General features: G+C 39.3%; 1 protein-coding gene across 1 annotated transcript in view; it reads right to left on the bottom strand.

Annotated features, from left to right (window-relative positions):
* si:dkey-11f4.7 (piezo-type mechanosensitive ion channel component 2) overlaps positions 1-19,084 on the bottom strand; it is a 42,519-nt gene that overhangs the window by 7,208 nt on the left and 16,227 nt on the right. The window contains exons 19-49 of the mRNA XM_044210417.1: positions 18,764-18,805; positions 17,679-17,711; positions 17,266-17,378; positions 16,574-16,749; positions 16,020-16,196; positions 15,581-15,745; positions 14,914-15,114; positions 14,615-14,819; positions 13,466-13,567; positions 13,192-13,357; positions 10,882-11,125; positions 10,649-10,745; positions 10,174-10,333; positions 9,419-9,508; positions 9,153-9,241; positions 8,644-8,709; positions 8,293-8,405; positions 7,985-8,105; positions 6,367-6,441; positions 5,997-6,163; positions 5,595-5,776; positions 5,196-5,357; positions 4,561-4,893; positions 4,142-4,400; positions 2,839-3,027; positions 2,484-2,691; positions 2,164-2,293; positions 1,078-1,225; positions 761-975; positions 394-552; positions 42-189 (exon numbers count right to left, since the gene is read on the bottom strand). Coding sequence (XP_044066352.1) covers positions 42-189; positions 394-552; positions 761-975; positions 1,078-1,225; positions 2,164-2,293; positions 2,484-2,691; positions 2,839-3,027; positions 4,142-4,400; positions 4,561-4,893; positions 5,196-5,357; positions 5,595-5,776; positions 5,997-6,163; positions 6,367-6,441; positions 7,985-8,105; positions 8,293-8,405; positions 8,644-8,709; positions 9,153-9,241; positions 9,419-9,508; positions 10,174-10,333; positions 10,649-10,745; positions 10,882-11,125; positions 13,192-13,357; positions 13,466-13,567; positions 14,615-14,819; positions 14,914-15,114; positions 15,581-15,745; positions 16,020-16,196; positions 16,574-16,749; positions 17,266-17,378; positions 17,679-17,711; positions 18,764-18,805 — 4,735 coding nt within the window. The remainder of the gene's footprint in view (positions 1-41; positions 190-393; positions 553-760; positions 976-1,077; positions 1,226-2,163; positions 2,294-2,483; positions 2,692-2,838; positions 3,028-4,141; positions 4,401-4,560; positions 4,894-5,195; positions 5,358-5,594; positions 5,777-5,996; positions 6,164-6,366; positions 6,442-7,984; positions 8,106-8,292; positions 8,406-8,643; positions 8,710-9,152; positions 9,242-9,418; positions 9,509-10,173; positions 10,334-10,648; positions 10,746-10,881; positions 11,126-13,191; positions 13,358-13,465; positions 13,568-14,614; positions 14,820-14,913; positions 15,115-15,580; positions 15,746-16,019; positions 16,197-16,573; positions 16,750-17,265; positions 17,379-17,678; positions 17,712-18,763; positions 18,806-19,084) is intronic.

Here is a 19,084-nt window from a genome sequence, read left to right as displayed (position 1 = left end):
AAATGCAGCAAACATTATGTGAACTACATGCTCTCAATTACTTTCTCGGACTCCCTCCAGCACTTGAGGATAAATATGTTAGCATAGATGTCTTCAACACAAATCCAACTGGAGAGAGACAGAGTGGTGTTGGTCCAAACCCAATCCATCACCGCCCTCAACTCTGTCAAGAAGGGAACCAAACGAAACCTGGAGGAGGAGACGAGATGAAAGGTGAATTACGAATAAGATGAAGAAATCAGTAGAATGCAGAAAACAAATCACAAACACTTTCAACACTCTATAATGAGTGTTTACAGTGTAGAAAATTTGTCTTATTCAATGAAGTTGCAATCACTGCATGCTGTTTATTGAGATATTTGTATTTATTAAAGCCAGTAACGATTTCCGTACCCTTGGAAGAGGAAGAGGTTCAGGTAGTTGTAGTTCTTGGTGAGGAAGTTGCCCAGGATGCGGTTTGGGTAGCCACATTTGATCTGATAGGCAGACAGGCCAAAGTAGATACACTTTACAAAGTACCAGAGCTGAGCAACAGGGTTCCTGTTGAACCTCCTGTGGAATAAAAAAGACATGAGGGAAAGAGACATCAATGAAAATATCTAAGATCAGATTAATTTTTGCTGTTTATACAAATTGAGGCTTGAAGAACTGGAACTAGGGATGGAAGTTTTATGAGATCAGTAGGTGTGGGTTAGTTTTTTCAAAGGTGATATTTTTCAAAACAGTCTAGATCAATTGAATAATAAATTCAGTCGATAACCTCTCTGTGACCCCAGGGAGGATGAAGAACATCCAGAAGTGTATGCCGAACACCAGTACCACCTGGAAAACACACTTTCCCAGCAGGGACTTCTTCAGGTAGAGGGCTCGATCCACTATCATGGTACCGAACTGCATCAGCAGCATGACCAGGAAGGCCTCTGGAACCTGGTCCTCCGACAGAGACTCTGTGATGTCAGCTGCTGCAGAGTATTTCTACAGAGAGACAAAGATCAGTCTGACTGTGTCATAATGTACATGACATGCATTTTAAGTGTGTATATTCTTAGTTTGATGAGAGGCAGGGCAGACTCTTACGCCAAAAGCCCAGTATCCATATATAGTGACGATGAAGTTGACTACATCGATGAGAAACATGAGGGCGTAGACGTCACACACAGGACTGTAGTCTGGGTGGATGATGTCATAGAAAAACTGTCTTATGGGTAAGTAAATGTGAAGGGCGCTGTAGAAAAAAAAGAATATACAGCGTCAGACCACACTTTTCTCCAAGCTGTCAGATTCACAAACTCAATTTTTTAGATTGTTAGGGGAAAAGAATAAGTAATATTGTGTTAAAATGTCATGAGGATTGTCTGTCTCCTCCATCCTTAACAGATAAACTGGTATCAATGCTACAATGCTAGTTGGTTAGCTGGAATCTGAGAACAAAGATGAGATGTGGATTTGTTTTTAATGGACCAAATGCATAATGATGTCGGCCTCCTGGTTTTACATTAAAGTTACGTTACGCAAGACTAAAACCCTCTTTTCTGCATAAATCTACCGCTGGACGATGATTTAATATCATTGTTTACTCTCTCTTCATATAATCATTTTGTCAAATCAAATTCTCACGTTGGGGGTGCCCTGGTGGCCTAGGGATTTAGGACCATTAACAGCAATGCCCCAAGTTCAAGTCCAGCCAGTTATCTTTCTTTTGTGTGTTGTTCACAATCTCTCTCTCCCCTATTTTCTTGTCATCTCTCTACTGTTGACTTTCTAATACAGGCATAAAAAGGCATATTTTCTTTATTTGTCCAAATCAAATTTTTATGGTAAGCACAGCAATTTCTGAGATCACAGGAAGGAACTAATCAAAACCTAAGATAAAAACTAAAGCTGCCCTCCAAACATCAGCAAGCAGTTCAGAAATGTCCCAGACCAGCTACAGTAAATCATGGTCCATATGATTTACAGATGTCTTCCAGAAATGATATAATTTCTGGAAGCTGACCTTTAACTTGTGATAAAAAAAATCACCTGGTGCAATTTTAACAATCATGGTGTTAGTAGACAGGCATTTCAACCTGATCTACTGGGCAAAAAGTTCTTTAGACAGAAGGTAGAGTAGTCTGACGCTCATTTAAGACATCAAATATGGACCAAATCAAAACAACGCACACTTCTATGATGGCAGCTTTGGCCTGTAGCATCCTCTCTCTCATCTGCTGTCTGATCCTCTGCTTCCTGGTCAGCAGAGCCTTGTGTTGCTGCCGTCTCTTCTTGCTGTGCTGCTTCTTGGGCTTCACCTCTCCAGTAAAAAAAAAATGAAATGTGAAATGGAGAAATGTTAGTCATATATGGTGATTAATGTCATTCAGCAACTATCAAAAACAAAAAAAGAAGATCAAAAGATAACAGAAAAGAAAAGAGAAGTAGAATTTCTCACAGTGGATTGACCCGAACTGTTGGGTCAGATTTAGATCTTTCTCAATATTCACCATCAGATTCTGCTGAGTCGTCTCTCTTTCGTCTACAGAATATGGAGGTGGTGGAGGCCTGGAGAGGGAGGAACTTCAGCCGGCGGCGAGGTTTCTCTTTGCTGCCCGTCTTATCTCCTCCTGTCATCTTCTTCTTGTCCACTTTCTTCTTCAGCTTCTTGAAAAAATCAGGCATCTCAACCTCCTTGTTGTCCCACAGCCCATGGCACTGTACAGTTATGGACACAAACAAAATTTTAACATGCAAAACTAGCTGCATGGCAACGGTGCTGGTGGTCCTTTACAAGACATACAATGGCAGATGGGTATATTTGAATGAGCAGATACATTTCAATGGTTTACTTTTCATGGTTACCTTGAGAATTGACCTGTGAAAGAACAGAGCGAGCAGCTGAATGAGGTCAAAGAGGACGTAGCCGTCTTTCTTCTCCACCCCAATAATGTTTGGCAGGGCGAAGGGCCGCTCTGCGTTGATGCCTCGGTAGGCAGAGGTGGTCCAGGGGAAGAAACCAAACTGGAAAAAGTACTTCACCACAACAGTCAGCTGAGAGAAACAGAGAAGAGAGTTATGGACCATGCATCAGCTGAAACAATGGATAATTATCACCAAATAAGGCGTAGGGAGTACTTTAAGTCCTTATTTGACAAGACTAGATTTTCTGTATTTTAGAGTCAGCAAATGATAAACACTAGATAATGTTTTTTACAAAACTAATTTATGTTCTTTTTTCTGTAACCGGTGTACTCACATATAAAACTAGTAAACCACAAAAATGTAAATTCGTACTTACTGTATGAAACACCAGTTTTAATCATTAGAGACAATGTTAATGAATGAGAGAAAACATATAGTAGGTAACTGAACTTATAGAGTGAAGGAATGACTGAATAATGGGGCCATGTTTTCTGGTATACTGTATCTCAGTGGAGCACAGAATTAAAAGAGTACTCCACCAATTTAGTATTGAACTCCTATAAAGTTGGACTCAAGATGGACGGTTTAAAAAGATCAAAATCAATGCAGCAGTCTTTTTTATTCCACGCTTTCTTCTTCCTTGTTAAAACCTGGTGCCTACGTTACCCACAATGCAATGAGAATTCGGGTGTGTTATGCTAGATGAGGAGCGAGCTACAGAGGTCTGGTAAGCTCATTTCTTATCGGATTTCTTTTCATTATTAAACTTGTAGTCTTCAGCTCCAACTGACGCTGACTGAGGCAATTTATCAGATATTGTGCAGCTCCCTCTAGAGCCACAAAAGACATTAAAGTTCTCCTTTAACCCCAGTAGGGCTAAATTAACCATACTGAATTTATATGGAGGGCATACAGAAATTTCAATTATCATTTCTTAGAAAAACCTTATATCAAAAAAACAATATCAGCTGCCAAATAAATGTATAAGATATGCAGGATTTCTAAAAGCCCTATGTTACTGTACAAGCAGAGCATTAGTTGCAGTGTGAGAAATACTTTTGTCTGCCATTTTTAATCTGAGCATTTTGAGTATTCCTCCAACAAGGACTTAATTATTTATTAAATATAAAACTGATTGCAGCCCTGGTGTTGACTTGTTCTAAAATTAATATTAATACTGCAATGAAACCCCTCACGTTTGAAGATTATGTTAAACATACCACACAATGTCGTAATAACTTACCTCTGTGTAGATTATGGCGGTCATCCAGAAGCGTTTGGACGGCCGAGGCACAGACAGCATGGCCCAGAGGAAGATGAGAATCGGCAGGATGAGGGAGAGGAACGAAGCCGAAACAATGTGGTTGAGGATGATGACAAAGTAGCACAGCATCTCTGACTTGGACACCATGGCGTTATAGAGGGCAAATAGCAGCTTCACTGGCCTCGGCAACGTCACGAAAAACTTATCGGACTCTGAGATCTCGTCATTTTCAAACATACTATAGAAAAGATGGAGGGAAGGGAAGAAAAGACATAAAATGGAAAAAAAAGAGAAAGAGTCAGAGATTGGACAGTCATAATGTCACACATTGTCTCTCTCTTGCAAATGATAAAAAATGCTCTAATCGTTCAAATAATACTTTTCTTGTGTCTACTGACTTGTTAAGCAGCAGCTCACTGGCAGTGAGGTTCCTCATTTCCTGACTCAGAGGTCTGGGAGATTCTGTGAGGTCAAGGCTTTTCTCTTCATCACTTTCCCTGAAGCCCAACAAGGTGCATTCTGGGTAATCAGCGCATTCATCTTCTTCTCTCTGCTGTGTTTCCTCGTTCAGCTCTTCTCTCTCCACCTCATGATCCTCCTCTTGTTGTTCCTGTTCTTCCTCTTCCTCTGTCTCTTCTTGTTCTTGCACACATTTCGACTCACCCTCCATGTCCTCCTCATTATCTTCTTCTTGTTCGTGGTCAACCTTTTGAGGGGCGCCATCTTCGCAGCTTTTGAGACAAGGACAGAGACAGGGATATTTCAATTTCAAGAATAAAGGAAATTTACACTTGTATAAAGACAGTATTGTGTTGTGCAAAGATATTCAAGCAAAAGTACCTATAAAAACAAATAATATAGCATAATTTACATAGGCAAGACCCGAATGAGAGGAGCACAATGAGTGAAGTTAAGCACCCAGTGCAAATAGTAAACAGGTTTTGTCAGTGTGGTCGTAGTCCAGTCCTGGATACTCTCCACAACCCTGTAGCAAATTTGTGTACCCTTTTATTTTTTGAGATTTCTCCCTCACCTTGGTAAAAGTTCGTCAATCTCAACAGAGGTCAGGTCAATGTTGGCTGTTTTTAGGAGCCTCCGTCTGTGCTGGTCAGCAGCAGGCGGCACGGCGGGAGGCTCGTCCAGCTCTTCTTGGGTCGGCTGCCGGGAGACGAGCATCGTCTCATCTGTCATACAGCTGAAGGTGAGGAGGAGAGAGAGAGAGAGCAGATATACAGTATCTTAAAGTGCAGTATACAGGGTCTTAAAGTACAGTACAGTAATAATGCTATTCATGTCTGAATATGTTGGCAATTCTAACATTACACATGCAGTACATGTATGCACACATAAGAAGAAATACAGTAGAAGCAGGAAAGAGAATGAAAACATGAGAGAGGTAAATATGTGACTAACTCGGTGTCCAGTAACCTACCTGGAAACGCTGCTGCCCCAGGACACTTTGGAGGCTTGGTTCTTCAGCTTGGCATAGGCATGGTGTGAGGAGGGGACAGCGGGCGGGGAGTCATCTAGGTCGTCCTGAGATGAAAGTGTGTTCTGACGGGACATCCAGTTTTCATAAAACTGCTTCACACTCTCCTGGCTGACCTCTTTTCCCTGCAGAGCGAGGGAGCGAGAAAAGCACAGGTGTAAATAATAACATTAATGATGGCTGTGTCCCGGTTGAATTTATTTGTGTCCATATTCAACATATCATACACGTCACTTCATATCAATTTGATATTGAAGGATTAAAGGGTTTTTTAACTGTTTTGCCTCTCAAAAGTAAGACATGTCTCAAATTTACAATCATCAACTTTGCATCCTTTCCTCTCACCTTCTTTTGCTGCTTGCTGAGTAACGCTCGTTCGAAGCGCAGCACCTTGGAAATGTCCAGGGTGTCTTTACAGAAGGAGTTCAGACCCTCTGTCAGGTCGTCAAGAAGGGACTGAACAAACGCCCAGCTGAACTTCAAGGTGTTAATGACACGCTGCAGAATGTTTTCTGGAGAGGACAAGTACACAGGTGAGTCAAGTCGAGTATGAACGTGTCAGTATATAAAATGTTTTACTTGCTCTTGATTTCTACAGTTTCACTGCTGCTTGTTCGTACAGCAATGGCAAATAGAAAGTCACTCAGTAATAAAATATTTACTTGTAAAAAAGGTGGTAGAATCCAGTGTAATGCAATGACTCATGTTTGTTTACCTTTTTCCTCCTCTCCCTCCTCCTCCACAGTGCTTTCATCCAGTTCATCCTCGCTAGAGTCTGTTCTATCGATACCTGGAAAAAAAGATTTTATTGTTAAATCATTTTGGCAGTTGGTCCATCTGTCCAACAACAGCAGGGTGTCTCCACAACTACTAGCCAGATTGCTGTCAAATTCATGGTGACCATAATATGATTCCTAAGGATTCTGGTGACCTCCTGACCTCTCTAGCTCCATGATCAGGACAAAATATCCCTTTAACAGCATGGTGAACACCAAGGTACCAAACTAAATATCTGGCCAGACTTTTATTGCCCCTAGTGGATGAATCCTGATGCTTTTAGTGACCTTTCCTCGGGTGCCGTAATGTCCACCTTTACACAAGAAATATTAAAATCTGATGGACAGATTGAATTGAAGTTTTAATGAATGGCCCTTTCCATTTTGAGTAACCTTTGCAAACAAGAACTTTGATCTTATAATCTACTGGGCAGATTGCCATTAAATTTACCAAGCACATTCTGTCATAGTTTGAGGTTTTGTCCTGTTTCCTGTTTTATTTTGTAGTGTTCCCCTCCCCTTGTGTGTCTTGTGGTTTTACTTCCTGTCTTTGTTTGCTTTCCCCAAGTTTAGATTGTTGGCCCCTCCTTGATTGTTTGCACCTGTGTCTCATTGTCTCCCTTACCTTAGTGTATTTAGTCCGGGGTTTTCCTTTGTTCATTGTTGGGTTGTTGCCCTTGTCATGTGTATTTTGGTTGTGCTTTGTTCCCATGTCATGCATCCCGGATTTTGGTTACCTGTAAGTTTTGTTGAACTGACTCCTTGTTTCCTTGGACCTTGCCTGTATTGTGAACTTTTGTATTTTGCCTGCTTCGTCGGATTTGTTTGCTTTTGGACTTGTTCTCTGCTTTGACTGCTGTCTGCCACGCTACACAAGCCACCTGCCCTCCCTGTTCTGCCTGCCACGCTATTCAAGCCAAGCCAGAACCTACACTCCCCGTCTCCGTCCCTGGAGCCTCGCCGCTCTGGAAGAGCTCACATCCCCCAGTGTTTGCTTGCAGTATATTATAATAATAATAATAATAATAATAATTAATAAAAAAAATAAAAAAAACAGTTGCTACCTCACCCAACTAACACTTCCTTGTGTTCTGCATTTGGGTCCTTACACTGTGCAGTATAACACATTCATGCTTGAGAGAGGGTAAACCATGATCCTGAGTATTACCTCTAGCGCTACCTTCAGAACAAACTAAAAAAACATAAGTAAATAAATTAAATTTAGCTTTTGGACTGCTGAGGCTCTTATCTGTAGTGAATTAAAGTTAGGTAGAGAGTAGGTAGAGGCTTCAGTGTCTGCTCAATGACAACTTAACATAGCTGCTGGTGGATATTGTGGTCCCTGTGGGGATCAAACCTGTGACATTCCTGTCTCAAAATTGTCTCTAAATGTTCAAATCCTCACCAAATCATTTCATATCATTTATAACTGCATGAAACAAGCTGTGGTCCATAGTAGCCACTTTGACATTTGAATTCAAAGACTGATATGAATAAATTAAGACTACAGAGGAGGATTAGACACTGTTACATAAACACCACATGTTGCTCTCTCACCCTGCTGTCTCTGCAGCTCTCTCCTTGCTCTCTTCTTCTCCTCTTTCTTTATTTTTTTCTTCTCCTTCTTCAGGTCCTTCAGAGCCATCTTAGAGCTGGTGACCCAGGCGTTGTAGGCCAACTGGGATATCAAAGAAACAGATACACATCTCGAGTGATGTCACAATATGGCGACATCTGATGTACAAATATTAAACAGTGTTCACTTTTAAAGGAGCAGCTATAATCCTTGAGCTTATGGAAAACATTAAATGTGTCCCTTTCATTCGTCAAGTTTTTTTTGTTTCAGGTGTTTTTCTGGCTCTCACCTGGAAAGCAGATTTCTTCTTTGGTGGTTCCTCCTCTTCTTTCTTCTCTGTAACATCCTCCTCCTCCTCCTCGCTGTCACTCTCAAACAGGTGGTAGCCACAGTTGTTTTCCACTGCATAAAACAAAGCAGTGTCAAAACTACATCACTATGCATACTGTTGAGCTTTTGAGCAAGGCATCTGATCCAAAGCTGCCTGGGTTACAGACATCTCTCTGACAGGAGGACTAATTTGAGGAAAAAATAAAAACAGTCATGAAATGACATGATTCTTTCCCATTGCCGTGCTACCATTTGTGCATCACTTTGAGAGCATTGAGCAGTGTTTAGGTTGTGTGATGTTGCGGCTCACCTCCAGGCTGAGACACCCAAGGCTTCCACCATTTTCCTGCATCTCTCTTTGCCTTCTCATCATCACCTGGAAAACACAGATCAATCTGTTTAGTTATCATCTTCTCCCTTTTCATGATAAAGGTCGAAGAGTTTCATAAACACTTATACAAGTATAGATCTCAGTGAAAAGTGCATTAGGAAATTGGACCAAACACCCCATGTTGACACAAAATGATCATAAAAACAAACTCAGCTCAAATTTATATAGCCAAAAAATAAGGATTGGGGCTTTAACAAGAGATGTTTTACAAAATATGGAAGATCTCTCCTTTCAAAAAAGAGAAATTTATTAGAAATTTGATATACATTTTAATCTATTTATTTATTCATTGGTTAGTAGACAGAAATACCAACAGACTTAGTACCTAAAATATTTGTCATGGACGGTGCCTATAAAATTGAAAATGCCTGCTCATGCTTTGCTGATTTATTACGAGTAGAAACAGAAAATAGATTCACTTATGTTACCCAATGTCACCTGCTCCTGATCAGCAGGAAGAGCTGGTTTGTCTGCTGCTGCAGGTCGACTCTTCTGTTTAGATTTGATCTTCTCCATCCTACAGGAAGAGAGTTGTAAAGACAAATTAACTGCTTACTGTTTACTTTTTTTGAGAGAGGATACACAGGAGATTGAGAGGGGAAATTCTGTTGGTCGTCATTGCAAACTGGATCCATTCATTCAGTTGAAATGTTGTAAACTTTATACTGACTCTACACTGTTTAATGTTTCTTACTGTTTCTTCAGTGTCTCCACAGATTTCTTCTCCATCTCCAGTCTGGCTGCTATCAGCTTCTTCACTTTGGCCTCAAACAGCTCAGCTCCCCTTTGAGGTAGAGAGACGTAGAGGAAAAGAGCATGACTTTAATTGTTGTTGGTGCAATCTGTTCATTGTATCACTGGTGCTTGTGTTTTTACTGTTCTTCCTGTTTGGTGCTCTGTAAAACATGTTTTACTTTGAATATTGAACTGGGTTATGTAACCCAGCTAGAAGGAAACAACAAAGAGGAAAAAAACAAACTGAGGCTCCATTAGAGAGTAAGTTTCCATCCTTCCTAAATGAGACACTCGATTCACAAACATTGCCAAATCAGATTCTAGTGTCAGCTACAGCCACTCTGCAGAAATGTTAAAAATGCAAAAAAAAAAACAAAAAAAGGGGGGACACAGAAGTAATACTTTATTTTACAGGTTCATAATTTCAGAATAGTTTCGTAATTTTCAAGATGTTTCCTGGAAAGGTACTAATTATAGGGAAATAGAGGCAGTGTTCAAATGCTACACTTCCAATTAATTATTTCCAACTAATTGCTAGCATAACCTAGAGAGTCTTTTAGTCAGTTCACAGCAGGTCAGAAAGTTGGACTCTTTTGCCTATCATGCCCCTTTGGTTTCCCTTTATAAACGGAATACAGACAAGCTAGGTCGGGTTTAATTTATCCAACAAAATTCAAGTTTCAGGAGGTTGTTAAGCATGTGTGGAGTAGAGACCTGGAGGCCAGTATCTTAGAAGACTTGAGGTCAGACACCACGTAGAGGAAGTAGTAGCTGAGGAAGACCCTCCTCTGTGCCAGGAGGACAGTGAAACAGATCGCATCCCAGACGATGCCAGCCTCACCCTCCGGCAGCTCACATTCATCATCAGGATCAGCTGAAACACAAACGGGATAAAAAAAAAAATGTTGTACTCTGTTTGAATATTTCAATGGTAGCTATGACAAAACTATTAGGGGACATGAACAGATTCTCAATAAAGTCTCAGTTCCCTGTTTTCTGCATCCTCTACAAACTATATCATACAGAAAGTTCATATACTGTAAATGTTATAAGATCAACAGTTCTTACTGTATATATTATTTCTTTTTATTTCCCTCTCTAACACGCACACACACACACACACACACACACTGCATACAAACTCAAGAATCAGATTTAAGATTTATCATCATCTGTTACAGACACTTACGGATGTCGTAGCCTTTGATGGTGCAGAACATGCTGAAAGCCTGAATTAACCAGCAGCTGTTCTTCAACAGGTTGTCCAGGTAGGCACAAGAACCGAGCTGTTTACAAAAAATACAGGAATGGTAGAAAGAGGCTATAATTGACAGTATAGAGCCTGCTAAAAAAGCTAAATAATTTACTGATGTGTGTCTTAAATGATTTTCTACTGAACTTCTTTACTGTGTGGTAACTCACAGACAGCAGGTTCTTCATTGCAATCACAAAGCAGGTGTATCCGATGAGCCAGTCCCACAGTCGCAGGATGTATCTGACAGGCTGCATCAACACGCTGCCTCCAAACAACATGAAATAGAAACAGGCCACTAGGTAGCCCAGACAGAAGATGTTGATCCGTGTGGTGCCGGTGATGAAGATGAGGCACAGCACCAGCCAGAAGAAATAGCTGAACACAAACACCTTTACCATGTCGAGGTAGCACCTGAGGACCAGAGAGACATTTACCGCAGAGAAAGAGCAGCATAAAAAAAAATGCTGCCAGAACAGATAAAAACAGAAAAAGAGTCATTTCTTGCATTACTGTGAAAAATATGAGAGAACCAGAGATTTACGGCTTCCAATAATTAGGCCAAAAATTCCATCTTTCTCTGTATGTACAGAAAAATAAACAGATGTTGGTTTTGGGGAGAGGGAAAAAAGTATATGCTGTTAACTAGCAGTTCTGTTTTTTTATCAGATGCCACCAGCTGCATGAGATACCAATGGTATAAATGTTGAAAATGTATTGTCTGTTACAAATTCAGTCCACTTCCTTTACTTTTTGTATTTACTTGTTTAAAGTACTCTAAAAAAACTCTATTATTGCCTAAAACCGCATAATTTTACTTAAAGGAATAGTTTGTCATTTTGGGAAATATGCTTATTTGCTTTTTTGCCAACAGTTACAGAAGATCGATACCACTCTCATGTCCTGTCTACCGCCAGCAGCCGATTAGCTTAGCTTAGCATACAGACAGGAAGCAGGTGAAATAGTTAGTTTTTTAATTTTTTGGCTCTGTCCAAAGTTAAAAAATACAACTGCTAACATTTCTAAAGCTCACTAATTAACACATTGTTTCCAGTCTGAACAAAAGTGTAAAATTAACAAGTTGTGGTTTTACAGCAGGTTATTGTAACTATTTCAAACTAGCTGTTTCACTCTGTTTCCAGTATTTATGCTAAGCTAAGCTAACCGTGCCCTGGCTGTAGTTTCATATTTAGCATACAGACATGAGAGTAGTATCAGTTTTCTCATCTATTCTAGGCAAGAAAACGAATGAGGGTATTTCCTAAAATGTCTAACTATTCCTTTAACACTTGTGTTAGTGGTTGTTGATTTTTTGTTATTATAGGCTATAAATGCGTCTAATGCTTATTTTTATTATCAATTAATCTATAGATTTTTTCCATTAATTAATTAAGTCAACAGAATATCAAAAAACTGAAACAAATGCCCATAGCAAGTTTAAAAAAACTAAAGATATTAAAATTACAAAACCAAACAAAAACTAAAAACAAAAGTAATTTTTTGCTTGATAAATGGTATATAAATAATAGATTATCAAAACTGTTGATTACTTTCCAATCAGTTGACTAATCCATTAATTGGCTAATTGTTTCAGCATTAGTTATGATTGTTGTTAGATTGTTGTTTATTCATTATTACACTAAGCAATATCTCAAAACACCATATACCATTTATCATTGAGACCTAGAGTGTTGATGGATGACATTTACTGATGACATTTACTGACAAATACAATCCAAATCCACTGTCCAACTCAAATACCAACTTCATCAGCCAATGAAATAGTTTCTCTCTTACAACAACACTTCTTTAATTTCAGTGCATTGTCCATAAATATGAGTGATGCCAAATTGTGGGTTTGTTTGAATTTTCTTAAGTAAAATATATTCTGTCAACAGCGAGATGGCAAATCTGATGAAGGCAGCAGAAAGTGAAATAAAGCCCATAAACGAAGACACTAGTCTATCGTGGAAATGGGCTATGTCCAAGAGTGCTTATCCAGCAGTTTCAGTTTACCAGAACAGCTTTCATGATTTTGACAATACACATAAATTAATGATCTAACTCAACCCCTTAATGCTCCTAAAATGACCACAAACCAGCATGATGGACTCCCAATTCTCCAGCTGCAGTTTAACCTACAGAGCAGGAAGCTGTTTGAAGAGATTAACTAAAAGCTGGATTATGGAATTCAGGCTATTTCCTGTTCTTATTTAAAGTCTATAAATTTAGACTTTGAGGGTGAGTCACGTTCAGGGAGCGGAGAAAAAAAATTAAACATCAATAAAATGACTCATATTATAGTAAAGTATAGATAGACACGGAAAATTCAAACCAACATTCAGACCAAGACAAGTCTGAGCTATAATGGAAATGGGACCAAGACTCTACTCTTAATTTAAAAAAATACTTCTCTAAAAAATGTAGAAGATAAGAAAACAAAATAAAAACACCTGAAGAGCAAGGTTGATATTTCTGACCTGCAGTGAAGGAAGTTATCGACAGGTATGAACTGGTTGAAGGAACAAGGATCCAGACTACGGCTGATCTCAACGTTGTCTCCAGCCAGCAGTCGCACCACCGCTCGGTTTTCCTCCTCAAACACCTGCCACTGCAGAGATGAGCAGAGCAACAGGAGGTGGTCATCTGCAGAGAGCGGGGGGGGGGGGGGAGTTAAAATCTGACATGAGGTATTACACAGGAGAAATAGGTTCAAAATCAGGATAGAAGAGAAGAGAGTAAAGATAAACTCACAGAATATGAATGAAGGATTGGGTCTCATGGCGAAGTCAGGCAGGTAAAACCACTTAATAACATTAGAGGTCAAAGGTTGAACTGCGGTTCTCCAGGGGTAATCTTATAAGAAAATAGGATTAAATAGCATAGCATAGAATGAGACTTATATGCAGCACTTTTGAAAGCCATTAATCAATTAGTCACTTGACAGAAAATTAATCTGCAACTATTTTGATAACTGATTCATTGTTTCAGTAATTTTTCCAAGCAAAATCACCAAACATTTGCTGGTTTGCAGCTTCTCAAATGTTAGAATTGTATGCTTTTCTTTCTCATATATGATAGTAAACTGAATATCCTTGGGTTAAAAAATAGCTAATTGAAGATTTTACCTTGGACTTTGGGATATTTTTAATGGACATCTTTCACTATCTTCTGACATTTTAAAGACCAGCAATTAATGGATTAATTAAGTAAATAATGATCAGATTATTCGATAATAAAAATAATAATTTGTTGCAGCCCTACTATTGATCGATAGACAGAAAGTTAATTGCCAATTATTTTGAAAATTGATTAATCATTTAAGTCATTTATCAGCAAAAATGCTAAACATTCTCTAGGTTCCAGCTTCTAAAATGTGAGGATTTGCAACTTTTCTGTTTTATATCATTGCAAACTGAATATCTTTTGATTTTTGGACTGTTGGTCGGACAAAAAAGCCATTTAAAGAGTTTGATATTATTTTCTGACATTTTATAGACTAAACCATTAATCAGTTAAAAAAACTGATGGACAGATTAATTGATGACATCTTTCATGCTATGTGTTCTTTGCTGTGATGTTTTTGCATTAAATCTATTGTTAATCGATCAGTGTAGATGGTACTACAGCCTCTTCGTCCTTTGATTTTGTGTTTCTCGAGTTTAAGTTTTCTCTAGGTGTCACTCTTTTCTTTTCTGCTCGTGCTACACAGTTCCTCATCTGCTTTTTCAATGCAAACTGCTTTTTAGGGATATTTAAAATGCATCACTTGCTAGTGGCCATACCACACACCAGGTCTTTAAAACAGCAAATGTAAAAGTGTTCAGGAACTGGATATAAATTATATATAATTATATCAATAAATTATTTATACAAAAATATCACAGATTATTAAGTCCATACCAACACAGAGAGCAGGAGGGATGCCAATGCAGAGCAGGTACTGCAGCACCATGAGCCCTGCAGTAAAGCAGCAGTATTTAGGCCACACTTCCCCGATAGCCTTCCTGCGTCGCCGTGACAGGACAGCCATTAAGGCACAGGAATGGAGCAGGGCATAGAAATCCATCCTCTGACCAATCACGTTGACCGCCACGATTAAACTGATCTAAGAAGAAGTGTGTGCATGTTAATAAGTCAATGTCAGATATGCAAAACAGTTCAGATACACATGAGCACACACTTCAGCCCCTAAAAAGTACCTCCAGTCCAAATTTGTAGAAGCAGAAGTTGATGAAGTACTTGATGCAGGGCAGGATGCCGTGATCCAGGTGTTGCCTCGTGATGCCCTGGAAGATGATGCTGAAGGGCGGGGCCTTCAGGTCGTTATGGAGACGGAAGTAGAGCTGGTGCCGATGGACCGTCGCCTCGAACACCAGCAACCCCAGGACCATCAGATGGTTCTACAACACAGAACACACTTTGCAGAGAAAAGCTGATCTGGGACACAATCCAAAGGTGGGACTGTAGGATGACTGTCAGTGACTTCAAAAACCAATTCAAACTCTTGAACAAACTCGATGTGTGCCCATGTGTAATACAAACTGGAGTTATCAGTCTTGTCATATGTCTTTCTATCTCTCAGGTCTGAATTGTTTGGTCCTGGCCCTCTTTCTGAGATCTTCAACATCTCATCAAGCTTCATAGCAAGGAGATTACTTTACCTGGTTATAAAAAGCTATTTAAAGGATTTGCAGCTACAGTTTTACAAAAAGTAAGTGCATAATCGAGTGTGTTAGAGCCTAAACCTGGTTGAGTGTACTTGATATTATATAATGGAATGCAAAAGCGGTTTTGTGTGATGGCTGTAATTTAAAAGAAATGTCAAAGATATCAAGTTTTTAGACTTTGGCAGGTATGTCACCGTACCCTGAGACAGGGGAGGATCCTGCCCTCACATTTACGCAAAGCTCCACACCAGTAGACAGGGTCTACAGGCTCGATGTAGAGAATAGACCTCCCGAGCAGCTCCATCATGTTCCCCCTCAGCTTTGCTCCATCATCCAGGCCCGAGCTGTTGGACGGCACCAGGCCCTGAAATACAACCGGAAGGAAGGCAGGAAGGTGTGTTTGTCATTTTCAACCAATGCTTATGTCTAAATATGAAGGATGATGCCTGGATCACATGACAAACGCTTTTTTATAGTTTTTATTGTTTGTACATACAATACATACTCCAAGGCAATAAATGACACCAAAGGTTAGTTAAAGCCCAGTGACAGGTGATCCAGCTGTGCAGCTGTCAGCCTGCTAACAGAAGTATTAGATAAATTTTAGATAACAAACATGCACAGTTAGGGATGCTCACAGCTGTGCAGTTGGAGGAGTAATCAAAGGGTTTGATGACTTTGAGCTGGTAAAACATCTTGCACACCACCATGACGCAGGCCCAAACAGCAGAGATGCTGGATGCCAAAGGTCGTAACCGTGGGAACGGGAGTGCAAACACCCACAGAACCAGGAAGAGGAAGTTCATCAGAGAAACCTGTGAAAATGGAAATCACAACATTTCACTTTTTGTTCCTGAAAACGTGAGTGAGCACAGAACACCATATTCGATCTGAGCAAAATAACTAGTGGTTACAGTGATTCTTTCCACACAGTAGGTCAACAAAGTTATTAAAGGCTAAAAAGTCAGTCTTTTATTGGTTGATTTTACCTCCACTTATTGCATGAAGGAAATGTGTAGATGAAGAGAAATAAACCATTGTTATAACCATTAAACCAGCACTGAGTACATCAATATCAGGGGATTGTTCTTCATATTTGTGACAATTTGTATACGCGCACATACCTACACATTTTCATACACATGACCTTGCACACAAACACACACACACATGCACAGATCAAACATCCCACCTCTTGCAGTGACACCCAGATGATGCCGGAGGACACGATTTTGAGGCTGTGGAGCTCCAGCAGTCTCCAGCTCTGCTCCTGGAGCTTGTGGAGTCCTGACAGAGCCTGAATGAGCAGCAGGCTCGCCCTGTCAACAATCACAACCCACTTGTCCTCATGACTGCTGTGGACAGACTCTGGGAGGAGGAAGAGAGGGTTGCAAGGATAGGGAAGAACATCAGACATAATTTGAACATTATATCACTGCTATAGCTCTCATACAGCTCAGACAGCAATTAATGGCGAGACAATCATCTATGATACATTGTGAAATCTGTGTAACGGAAGAGGAAAACATAACACAAAAATGGAAGATGTTTTAAAGAAGCAGGAATCAATAACAAACTTAATTGAACAGAGTCCAAATCTTTTTAACACAAAAACTAACATGTACATGGGTACATAAATAATAATAAACTGGCAAAAGGTTGAACTGCCAGAACGTAAGAGTTTAAAAGTTACAACAGCAAAGTACTACATAAACTTCATAATTGGCACTCACAAAGAAGCGATACTTGCTGCCAGTGTATGAAAAACATATTGTTGTAAGAGAGACCAATGTTTTATAATGCCAAATCAATAATTTGTCCCACTCTTAATTGACCTAACAAAAGGAGACTGAAGAGTCATTTTGGGTCTTGAGCTGTATTTACCCTCTCCTGTCGTCACCTCCTGCTCCTCAGCGTCTTTCTCTGTGGAGATTTGTAGTCGCATGCTGTCCAGAGTCTCCTGACTTTTCCCATTTCCCATTTTCTCCTTCACAAGCCTGGAGGACAACAGGAAATAGTTTAAAATGTTTACACAATTATTGGAAAACCTTACTCAAAGAAACTTACTAAGTAGGTGGGAGTTCTGTGTCAGGTTCAGGAGCCGTTTTACAGGTCAACATGTATCCACACATTAGTAGTCACAGGGAATGTTTTTTTTCAATACCCCACCCCAAAATGCACACAATGTAGTAATATAAATTATATTCAAAATAAGCATAATGCAATATGTACTGTAGACATAAACGCTGATCCATTAGACTAAACAGCAAAAATCAAGAGTCGAACAACAGCCTTACCTTTTCTGGAACTTTTCAATGTTTTCTTTAATGCTGGGAATTAAATTAAAAAGAGATATGTGAACATTACAGTGAGTATTACTGATATTTCTGTTACTGTGATAGACACTGAAAAAAGGCAATAATCATTTCACCATCACTTCTCTAATTAATTCAGTGTTTATAATTATTTTTATTCAACCTAAGCAGCACTTATTGTTCTCCTTATAAGATTCACAGGCAATACATTTACACCAAATGTGGCCAGCTTTTTCTGGTTCAAACACTGATTAAAATAAAAATTTAAAAAAATAATAAAAACTTATTTGTATAGCACCTTTCATACATGATGATGCAGCTCAAAGTGCTTTACAGTATGTAAAGTCCATACAGTCCCATAAAAAGGCAGAGAGATAAAAGTAGTAAAAATGACAGTGGGAAGAGATAAAAACCTACTACAGTAACTAAATGCCTGCCTGAATAAGTAGGTCAGTTGCATATCTAATGTAACTGGGCAGGGTGTTCCACAGTCTTGGAGCGTAGACGCTAAAAGCAGTTTGCCCGCTTGTTTTGTGGGTTACTTTAAGAACAGCTAAAATACCAGCATCAGAGGACCTAAGAGCTTTTGTTTGTTGATATGGAGTTAAAAAGTCTGAAATGTAAAAAGTTGCTATATTTATATATATATAAATGGGGAGCCAGTGAAGGGCAGCTAAAACAGGAGCAATGTTCTCTCTTTTCCTACTCTTTGTTAAAAGTCTGGCGGCAGAGTTCTGAATAAACTGAAGTTTCCCAGTCAGTTTCTTTGGTAGGCCAGTAAAGAGTGCATTTCAATAATCCAACCTGCTAGTAATAAATGCATGAATGCATAACAACATCCTTACTTTGGCAACATTTCTCAGGTGGAAGAAAGCTGTATTGGTCACTTTGCTAATATGAGCTTCAAAGCTTAAATCAGAGTCCAAAATGCCTGTAGATTATTTCTACAGGCAATAAATCAACTGTGTGAGATACAGTTAATTGTGATGGATCTTCACACAAAGCGTCAAAGCCTCTGAAATGTGAGTGCAACAAAACATGTATGGAGGAATAAATGCAGCTCTTACGTCTCAGATATCACATTGACTGAACTCCTGAGCTCTTCCTCTCTGGGTGGAGAGAAGGATGGATTCGACAAATGAGACAAACAGAGATATACAATATGTTTAGCAGTCAACCTAAACGTATATAAAGTACATAGAGAAACAAAAGTAAATGCTTGTTTTAACAAAGAAAATGGCACTTCCATTCATCAATGGTACTGGTTTATATGAAGCAGGCACTATAATTAATTCATTTACTTGTACTATTTTGAACATAATATAAAATCAGTAAATCTGCTTTCATTTACATAGACATTTTGCCAAATAGACAATTTGCCACACTGG

Source organism: Siniperca chuatsi, linkage group LG10 (genome assembly GCF_020085105.1).
Source record: "Siniperca chuatsi isolate FFG_IHB_CAS linkage group LG10, ASM2008510v1, whole genome shotgun sequence".
NCBI classification, from domain to species: domain Eukaryota; kingdom Metazoa; phylum Chordata; class Actinopteri; order Centrarchiformes; family Sinipercidae; genus Siniperca; species Siniperca chuatsi.
Note: the sequence above shows the minus strand (reverse complement) of the source record. Positions and strands in the feature narration are given on the sequence as shown.